The 10,502-nt window shown below is 39.7% G+C and overlaps 1 protein-coding gene across 6 annotated transcripts in view; it reads right to left on the bottom strand.

Annotated features, from left to right (window-relative positions):
• Nucleotides 1-10,502, bottom strand: part of CYFIP1 (cytoplasmic FMR1 interacting protein 1) — an 84,234-nt gene that overhangs the window by 13,562 nt on the left and 60,170 nt on the right. For all 6 annotated transcript variants that reach the window (XM_019832009.3, XM_019832007.2, XM_019832008.2 and 3 more), the window contains exon 25: nucleotides 9,901-10,031. In XM_019832009.3, the coding sequence (XP_019687568.1) occupies nucleotides 9,901-10,031 (131 nt within the window). The remainder of the gene's footprint in view (nucleotides 1-9,900; nucleotides 10,032-10,502) is intronic.

Consider the following 10,502-nt stretch of genomic DNA (forward strand, 5'->3'; position numbering starts at 1 on the left):
GAAATTAATAAAATGGCACTAACTTCATATCTATCAATAATTATCCTGAAAGTAAATAGACTAAATGCTCCCATCAAAAGACAAAGGATGTCAGAACTGATTAAAAAAACAACAAAAAAACCCCGACCCATCTATACAACTGCCTTTCATAGCTCATTGTAGATCTAAAGACATCTGCAGATTGAAAGTAAGGAGATGGAGAGACACTTACCATGCAAATGGATGTCAAAAGAAAGCCAGAGTAGCCATACTTCTATCAGACAAACTAGATTTAAAAAAAGATTTTTTTAAAGTTTATTTTTGAGACAGACAGAGCAAGCAGGGGAGGGGCAGAGAGAGAAGGAGAGAGAGAATCCCAAGCAGGCTCTGCACTGTCAACATGGAGCCTGATGAGGGGCTCGAACCCACAAAATGCAAGATCATGACCTGAACCGAAACCAAGAGTTGCACGTTTAACCAACTGAGCCACACAGGCGTCCCAAGACAAACTAGATTTTAAACGACTGACTGCAAAGAGATGAATAAGGGCACTACATCATAATAAAGGGGTCTATCCAACAAGAAGTACTAATTGTAAATATTTATGGCCCCAACTTGGGAGAAGCTAAATATATAAAACAATTAATAACAAACATAAAGAAACTCACTAACAGTAATACAAGAATAGTAGGGGACTTCAACACCCCACTTATAACAATGGACAAATCATCTAAGCAGAAAATCAACAAGGAAACAATGGCTTTGATGACACACTGAACCAAATGAACTTAACAAACCTATTCAGAACATTCCATCCTAAAGCAGTAGAAAACACATTCTATTCAAGTGCAATGGGACATTCTCTAGAATAGATCACATACTGAATCACAAGTCAGGTCTCAACAAGTACCAAGAGTGAGATCATACCATGCCTATTTTCAAACCACAGTACTTTGAAATTTGAAGTCAACCACATGAAAAAATTTGGAAAGACCACATACATGGGGGCTAAAGAACATCCTACTAAAGAATGAATGGGTCAACCAGGAAATTAAAAAAATAATAAATGAGGGGCATCTAGGTAGCTCAGTCAGTTAAGCACCGACTCTTGATTTCAGCTCAGGTCATAACCTCACGGTTTGTGAAATCAAGCCCCACAGTGGGCTCTGCGCTGATGGCGTAGAGCCTGCTTGGGACTCTCTTTCTCTCTCTCCCTCTGTCCCTCCCCAACTCACGCACTCTTTCTCTCTCTCTCTCTCTCTCTCTCTCAAAATAAATTAAAAAACATTAAAAAAATATTTTTAAAAAAATTGAAAATTAAACAAATACCTGGAAACAAATGAAAATTAAAACACAATGGTTCAAAACCTTTGTGATGCAGGAAAAGCAGTCCTGAGTGAGGTATATAGCGATAGAGGTTTACCTCAAGAAGCCAGAAAAATCTCAAATAGACAACCTAACCTTATACGTAAAGGAGCTAGAAAAAAAAAAAAAAATGAAGCCTGGGGTGCCTGGGTTGGTTAAGCAGTTGGTTAAGCAGCTGACTTCAGCTCAGGTCATGATCTCGCAGTCCGTGAGTTCAAGCCCCGCGTCAGGCTCTGTGCTGACAGCTCAGAGCCTGGACCCTACTTTGGATTCTGTGTCTCCCTCTCTCTGTGCTCCTCCCCTGCTTGTGCTCTATCTCTCTCTGTCTCTCAAAAATAAATAAATGTTAAAAAAAATTAAAAAAAAAAAGAAGCCTAAAGCCAGCAGAAGGAAAATAATAAAGATTAGAGCAGAAATCAATGATATAGAAACTAAAAAACCCCCCAACAGAATAGATGAATGAAACCAGGAGCTGCTTCTTTTAAAAAATTAATAAAATTGGTAACCCCTTAGCCAGACTTACCAAAGAGAAAAGAAAAACGACCCAAGTAAATGAAATCACTAATGAGAGGAGAAATCACAACCAACACCAAATGTATACAAAAATTATGGGAGTATTATGAAAAATCATATGCCCCCAAATTGGGCAATCTTGAAGAAATAGATAAATTCCTAGAAACTACAACAACTAAAACAGGAAGAAGTAGAAAACTTGAGCAAAGAATATCCAGCAAAGAAATTGAATCAGTAAGCAAAAATCTCCCAACAAACAAAAGTCCAGGGCCAGATGGCTTCCCAGGGGAATTCTACCAAATACTTAAAGAAGAGCTAACCTTTTCTTCTCAAACTATCCAAAAAAATAGAAACGGAAGGAAAACTTCCAAACTCATTGTATGACTCCAGCATTACCCTAATTCCAAAACAAGACAAAGACTCCACTTAAAAAGAGAACTACAGACCAATATCCCTGATGAACATCGATGCAAAAATTCTCAATAAAATACTAGCAAATCGAATCCAACAGTACATTAAAAGTATCATTCACTACAATCAAGTGGGATTTATTCCAGGGTTGAAAGGGGAGCTCAATATTCTCAGGTCAATTGATGTGATCCACCACGTTAATAAAAGAAAGGATGGGAAACATATGATCCTCTCAATAGATGCAGAAAAAGCATTTGACAAAGTACTGCATCCATTCTTGCTGAAAACCCTCAACAAAGTAGGTTTAGGGGGAACTTAACATAATAGAGACCGGCCATCTATGAAAAAAATCACAGCTAATATTATCCTTAATGGGGAATAATTGAGAGCTTTTTCCTCTACGGTCAGGAACAAGATAGGGATGTCAACACTCAAGACAGTTACTTAACATAATACTGGAAGTCCTAGCCACAGGAACCAGATAACACAAAGAAATAAAAGGTATCCAAATTGGCAAGAAAGAAGTCAAACTTTCACTATTTGCAGACAACATGATACTCTATGTAGAAAACCCAAAAGACTCTACCAAAAATTTGCTAGAACTGATATATGAATTAAGCAAAGTTGAAGGATACAATATCAATGTACAGAAATCTACTGCATCTCTCTACACCAATAATGAGGCAGTAGAGAGAGGAATCAAGGAATCGATCCCATTTATAATTGCTCCAAAAGGAATTAGATACCTAATAAACCTAACCAAAGAATTAAAAGATTTGTACTCTGAAAACTATAAATCAATGATGAAAGAAATTGAAGATGACACAAAGAAATGGAAAAACATTCCATGGTCATGGACTGGAAGAACACACATTATTAAAATATCTATACTACTGGGGTGCCCGGATGACTCAATTGGTTAAGCATCTGACTTTGGCTCAGGTCATGATCTCACGGTTGATGAGTTTGAGCCCCGAGTTGGGCTCTGTGCTGACAGCTCAGAGCCTGGAGCCTGCTTTGGATTCTGTGTCTCCCTCTATCTCTGACCCTCCCTCGCTCAGGCCCCGTCTGTCTCTGTCTCAAAAATAAACAAACATTAAAAAAATTAAAAAAAAAATATCTATACTACCCAAAGCAATGTACATGGAATGCAGTCCCTATCAAAATACCACCAGCATGTTTCACAGTGCTAGAACAAGCAATCCTATAATTTTTATGGAACCACAGAAGATTTTGAATAGCCAATGCAATCCTGGAAAAGAAAACCAAAGCTGGAGGCATCACAATTCCAGATTTCAAGCTATATTACAAAGCTGTAGTCATCAAGACAGTATGGTGCTGGCACAAAACAGACACACAGATTGAAGGAACAAAACAGAAAACCCAGAAACAGACCCACAACTATATGGTCAACTAATCTTCAACAAAGCAGGAAAGAATATCTAATGGAAAAAAAATAGTCTCTTCAACAAATGGTATTGGGAAAACTGGACAGCAATATGGAAAAGAATGAAACTGGACCACTTCTTTATAACATATACAAAAATAAATCCAAAATGGATGAAAGACCCAAATATGAGACAGAAAACCATCAAAATTCTGGAGAACACAGGCAGTAACCTCTCTGACATCGGCCAGAGCAACTTCTAACTAAAGGCAAGGGAAAAATTAACTATGGGGAATTTATCAATATAAAAATCTTTGCACAGCAAAGGAAACAATCAACAAAACTAAAAGGCAACCAACAGAACAGGAGAAGATATTTGCAAATGACATACCTGATAAAGGGTTAGTATCCAAAATATATAAAGAACTTATAAAATTCAACACCCAAAAAACAAATAATCCAGTAAAAAAATGGAAAGACCTGAACACACATTTTTCCAGAGAAAACATCCAGATAGCTAATAGACACATGAAAAGACGCTCAACATCATTCATCATCTGAGAAATAAAAATCAAAGCTACAATGAGATACCACCTCACACACCTGTCAGAATGGCTAAAATTAACAACACAGGTGGGAATGCAAGCTGGTGCAGCCACTCTGGAAAACAGTATGGAGGTTCCCCAAAAAACTTAAAAATAGAACTACCCTACGACCAGCAATTGCACTACTAGGCATTTACCCAAGGGATACAGGTGTGCTGTTTCGAAGGGACATATGCGCCTCCATGTTTATAGAAGCACTATCAACAATAGCCAAAGTATGGAAAGAGCCCAAATGTCCATCGATGGATGAATGGATAAAGAAGATGTGGCGTGTATATATATATATATACAATGGAGTATTAGCAGTCAAAAAGAATGAAATTTTGCCATTTGCAACTACGTGCATGGAGCTAGAGGGTATTATGGTAAGTGAAATTAGTCAGAGAAAGACAAAAATCATATGACTTCACTCATATGAGGACTTTAAGAGACAAAACAGATGAACATAAGGGAAGGGAAACAAAAATAATATAAAAACAGGGAGGGGGACAAAACAGAAGAGACTCATAAATATGGAGAACAAACTGAGGGTTACTGGAGGGGTGGTGGGAGGAGGGATGGGCTAAACAGGTAAGGGGCACTAAGGAATCTACTCCTAAAATCATTGTTGCACTATATGCTAACTAATTTGGATGTAAATTTTAAAGAATAAAAAATAAAATAAAAAAAAATCCTATTAAAGGAGCAGAAAAAAAAAGAAAAAAAAGGAATGTATATCCTTTCCCATATATATATATATATATATATATATATATATATATATATATTCCCCTGTAGCTAACAAGCTTCAAAGTTCTTCAGAGCAATCTAAAAGGCCATTTCTCAGGCTATAGTCTTCAGTAAAACAAAGAATAAAGCATTTGCAAACTTAAAAAAAAAATTAACAACACAGGAAAGAAAAGATGTTGGTGAAGATGCGGAGAAATGGGAACCCTCTTGTACTGTTGGTGGGAATGCAAACTGGTGCTGCCACTCTGGAAAACAGAACGGAGGTTCCTCAAAAAGCTAAAAATAGAACTGATCTATTAGAATTGCCTATGATTTGGCAATTGTACTCATAGGTATTTATCCAAAAGATACAAAAATAGTGATTTGAAGGGATACATGCACCCTGATGTTTATAGTAGCAATACCAACAAGAGCCAAACTATGGAAAGAGCCTAAATGTCCATTGTATACATGTCTGTATATAGAACAAACTGAGGGCTGCTGGAGGGGAGGTGGGCAGGGGGATGGGCTAAATGGGTGATGGGTATTAAGAAAGACTTAATGATGACTGATGAGCACGAGTGTTGTATTTAAGTGATGAATCACTAAATTCTACATATGAAACAAAAAAAAGAAAAAGGAAAAGGAAAAGGAAAAGAGAAAAAGAAAAAGAAAAAGAAATAAAAAGGAAAAAAGTTTATTAGACACACATGCATAAACTAAAAAACACCAAAACAATACTACCCAGGTTGGGTTTAAGGAGCAGAATTTGAAAATAGAATGAAACAAACAAACTTCAGGAAGCTACATGTATCTACCCAATGCATGAATTAAGAATAAAAAAGATCAACATTTTTGGTTACTGAATCAAATCCTGGTGCCAACTGGGACAACTACTGCATGGCCACATATGGACAGGCCCTGGAGGCCCCCACCCAAATACTTGTTGCCTTGGCAGTTGGGTCACAGTTACCCCACTTTTCTAATGTGACAATCTGATTCATCCTTAATACCTCCATATATGATAGTGAGAACCTACACAAATACCAAAACTTATTTTTTATCACCTTCCTTGTAGAGACCACTAAGAAGAGATCAGTGTCTAGCGTCTTCAAACCTGCCCGTGGGTTTGATGGGACTTGGGCATAATCATCTGAGATAGATTGAGAACAACAGCCATACCTCCTTCCACCATGGGAAATTCTCCCCTAGTGGACATACTGCAAAATATAACCTCCTACTTCCAACAGGACAAAAGCCAACACCACAAAATTCCTATCTGGGACTGAACCTGGGAGCAGACGTGCCCAACACAGAACATGTGGCTTCTCACCACTTCCACAAGGTGCACTGACAAGGGGATCTGGAGAAAGGAGAAGTGAAGGGGTGACAGTAAGCAAAGGGCCTGAGGAAGGGTGGTGACAGGCATTTTTATAGGGAAGGGCTACCACGTCCAGAAGAGAGCCATGCATGGTGTTCACTATGCCTCAGGCATGGGTCACAGAATCTGCCATGAAAAACAAAACTGCGGGGCACCTGGGCGTCTCAGTTGGTTAAGGTACCAACTTCGGCTCGGGTCATGATCTCACAGTTTGTGAGTACTAGCCCCACATAAGGCTCTGTGCTGACAGCTCAGAGCCTGGAGCCTGCTTCGGATTCTGTGTCTCCCCCTCTCTCTGTGCCTCCCCTGCTCACACTCTGTGTCTCTTTGTCTCTCAATAATAAATAAACATTAAAAAAAATTAAAAAAAAAAAGAAAAACAAAACTGCACATGATTAAACTGTAGATTGTCTTTTTATTCATTGTTTCAGAAATATTCATACATTCATAAGCCAAAGTTTGCTTTCAAGTCAACTGACAACTACTAATTAACATCTTTTCTCAGTGTCCAATACTATGCTTGTCACTCAAAGGAACTAAGCACAAGAGTATACACTTGAGATACAGGCCTAGTCTCAAAAGGGAGAGAACGAAGGGGAGCTGTGTCAACTGGCTGCTAAGAGACCCAGCACTCACCAGGCACCTGAGGCCCAGGGGATTCTTCCACTGCTGAGGCACCAATCCCCACTGGATTGTGGTGAGGTCTTTGAGTGCTGAACAAGTCTCAGAAGGGATTTGCTAGTCTTGAGAGATTTGCAACAGGCATAATTTAGGGATCTAGGCAGCAAAGATCACATGGGTTTCCAATTTCTCTGTTTTAAGTTTCTAATACAGCATCACACTCTCACACTCCAACCAAACGCCAACAAATGTCCAACTGTTGCCCTAAAAATGGGTATGGACTGTTCCTTTTAGTTGATGAGTTCTGTCCTTCCAGCATCAAACACCAGTGGTTCTATAATTCTTTTATGTCCGTATAAGGCCTCCTGGACATGTTCTATTTTGTAGGTGAAGAAAAGGTTTTGACCATTTATCGTATTTCCTAAAAGCACAGCTGGATCAGGAGAAAAATCAGCCTTCTAATGGTTCTCTGCCAGTAACTAATGTCAATTCTCTAAGGCAGTCCTCCCTCAGTAAAACTTGGGGCTCCCTGCCATAACTCAACGCCAGTGACTACAACACACCTTCAGGTTTAGATACATATGGATGAGAGAGATGGCACTTTATACTGTGTGGCACTATGTGTTCAGGAAAAGTCACACATGAAGGGAATCTTCCTATATTAAATATTTAAACTTCGTGATAGATTATGATTTAAAATAATTCTTTTTAGCTTATCTGGTTGTCAAAAATTCACAAAATATTGTAGTATAAGATTCAGTTCTCCCTAATATGTTCCTGGAGTGAGGCTGCCCTGGACATCAGCTGCTTGCTCCCTCTACAGGCAGCCTACCTGCTCTTTGCAGAATTGCCCAGCCCACCAAGTGACTCTGGTGGGTCCTCCACCTCATGCTGTCACTCCTGCTGTGGAAGAGGATAGCACATGAGGGGCTGCTCACTCAGAGTCCATGCTGACTTGCAGATGGCCTGGGGTTCCCCCTCTGTGTCACACACATGGAAAGGGTCTACCCAGGAATACAGTAACAGAGGGTAAAGTCAAAAGATGCAGGTCCTAATGGGATGCCATCAGCTCCTGGAGGTATCCACATCCAACCCTGGACTCTCTGACAATGTATTTTCTTTTTCTTTTTTTTTTTTAATTTAGGTGTAAAGTGGCCAATCCAGTGGCTCAGTCTTTAGAGTATGGTAGTCTGGCTGCCATGGCCTGAAATGTATATAGGCACCCTGGTCCCGGTCACTCTAAAGCATGACCCTGCCTCTGTCAAGCTCCCAAGGTCCTGAAGACAAGAGACTCCTTTAAGAAGCAACACAGCAAAAAATCTCCCCAAAGGTATAGAGATGCAACACAATTAACACTGAAATATCATGCTTTTTCAGTACATTTGGCAAACCAATACTTTAAGCAAAGCAAAAATGTATGAAAAGGCAACATACCCTTGAAGAAGAATATGGTAAGGAAATATGTTCTGTCAGGTAGCAAGACTTAAGTGAGAGCTATCAGGAATAAGACAATGTGTTGTTATGCCATGGACATAAACATGACCAATGCATGAAGGCCTGCAGAAAGGACATTGCAAAAGCCTGGACACTGACCAGTGCATCCACAGAAATATGGCAGATGACAGTGACATTGCAGATCATAAAGGAAAGGAGGGGTTCTTCAGCCACTGGAGGAGAGACAACTGATTAGCTCCACAGAGAGAAAAGAAACTTCATCCACTCTTATCACACACAAAAACTAATTCCAGGATTATAAACTTAAATCTAGAAAACAAAACTTAAAATCTTCAGTTGAAAATATAAGGGAGTATTTTATGATTCCCTAGGTAGGAAAGAACTTTGTCAAAAAGATATGAAAAGGGGGTTGCCTGGGTGTCTCAGTTGGTTGAGCGTCCAACTCTGATTTCTCACAGTTTGTGAATTTGAACCTTGCGTTGGGCTTCACGCTGTCAGTTTGGGATTCTCTTCCCCTCTGTCTACCCCTCCCCCACTTGCACATGTTCTCTCTCAAAATAAATAAACTTAAAAAAAAAAAACAAATTAAGAGTACCAGTTTATTAAAAAAAAAATCACCACTATCAGAGTGAAAAGACACCACAAACAGGGAGAAGTATTTGCAATGCATGTAAAACACAAAGGATATACAAGCAGCTTCTATAAAGTTAGAGAAGAATGGGCAAAAGACACAATGAGGATTTAACAGAATAGGAAAAACAAGCAACAAACGAAGATGCCCACCTCCTTAGTCACAACAGAGAGAAAACCAGAGTAAGGCCACAAGAGTGTGTATGTTACAGTCACTAGGTTTTCCAATTCAGAATGGTCAGTTGTCATGAGGGGCCTGAGAGACAGGCTAAATGACACCACAAGGAGGCAACCAGTGGAGAGAACAGGTGTCCCCCTGTGCAATTTCTCAGTAATAGTAAGCTTCCAGAATTTGCTCTATTATGCTATCCACCACAATAGTCATGGGACATTAATGTAGTTTTTTAAACATAAAGTAATTAAAATTCAACCAAACTTAAAAATCAGTTCTTTAGTCACACTAAGCCACACTTCAAGTGCTCAACAGCCTCAGATATAGAATTTTCCATCATGCAAACAGCTCTCCTGGGCAGTAGTGCCCTAACATGTCCCATGTTTGTTTAGGTATAGCAAATACTACATATTAAAATATTTCCACAGTGCTCACATAGTAGAACATTCTTAAATGATGAACTACACTGCATTTTTGTTTTTCAGTTGCAGGAAACAAATTCAAATTAAAGTCTAAATAGTCACACACAAAAAAATGGTGCTTTGTAACACTTACTCCCTTTTTACCCCCATTAAATAACCCCAATAAATCAAGCCTCTAAAAAATTCTTTTTTCTGTCACCTATGGGGAATAACTCTACATGGCCTGGGGGTTGGCTAGGCTGAGCACTCACCAGACTCTGTTCGATGAGCAGGCAGAAGAGGACAGCATTGCCCACCTCCCGCAGATTCTGGAAGCACACGGTCTTCAGCTCCGCATACTCAACAATGTCCTTCAGCTGGTGGTGGAAGAACTCTAGGATGCCTGTAGTAGCAGAGAGTGAGTAAGGGTACTGGGGAGGTTGGAGGCACAGCCTGGGCTCTACGGCTGGGAGCATCTGTGCTGGTCATGAAACATCCTCTGACACTGCCATCGTGCCTGCTATGGAGATGGCCATGTGTCCCCTGACCCCAACATCTTCCTTGCAACAGTAGCCTGTCCATCACCTGGGCCTTGGGACTCAGCTCCAAAGCCTCTTTCTCTGTCAACCCTGTATCTTCTGAGGAGGCACATTACAAGAATAAAGGAGAAAGACCACATCATCATCTCCAGCAGAGGCAGAAGGTCTTTATAAAATTCATTATCCCTTCTCAGGCATAGGTAGAAAGGGATGTACTTAATCTACTAAAGTACATCTACAAAAGCCCTGCAGCTAATGTCATGAGTCTCAGTGGTGGAACCTGCATTCTCTCTCTCTGAGCCCCAGAGCAAGACCACACATTTTCATCACTGTCC

Source organism: Felis catus, chromosome B3 (genome assembly GCF_018350175.1).
Source record: "Felis catus isolate Fca126 chromosome B3, F.catus_Fca126_mat1.0, whole genome shotgun sequence".
NCBI classification, from domain to species: Eukaryota; Metazoa; Chordata; class Mammalia; order Carnivora; family Felidae; genus Felis; species Felis catus.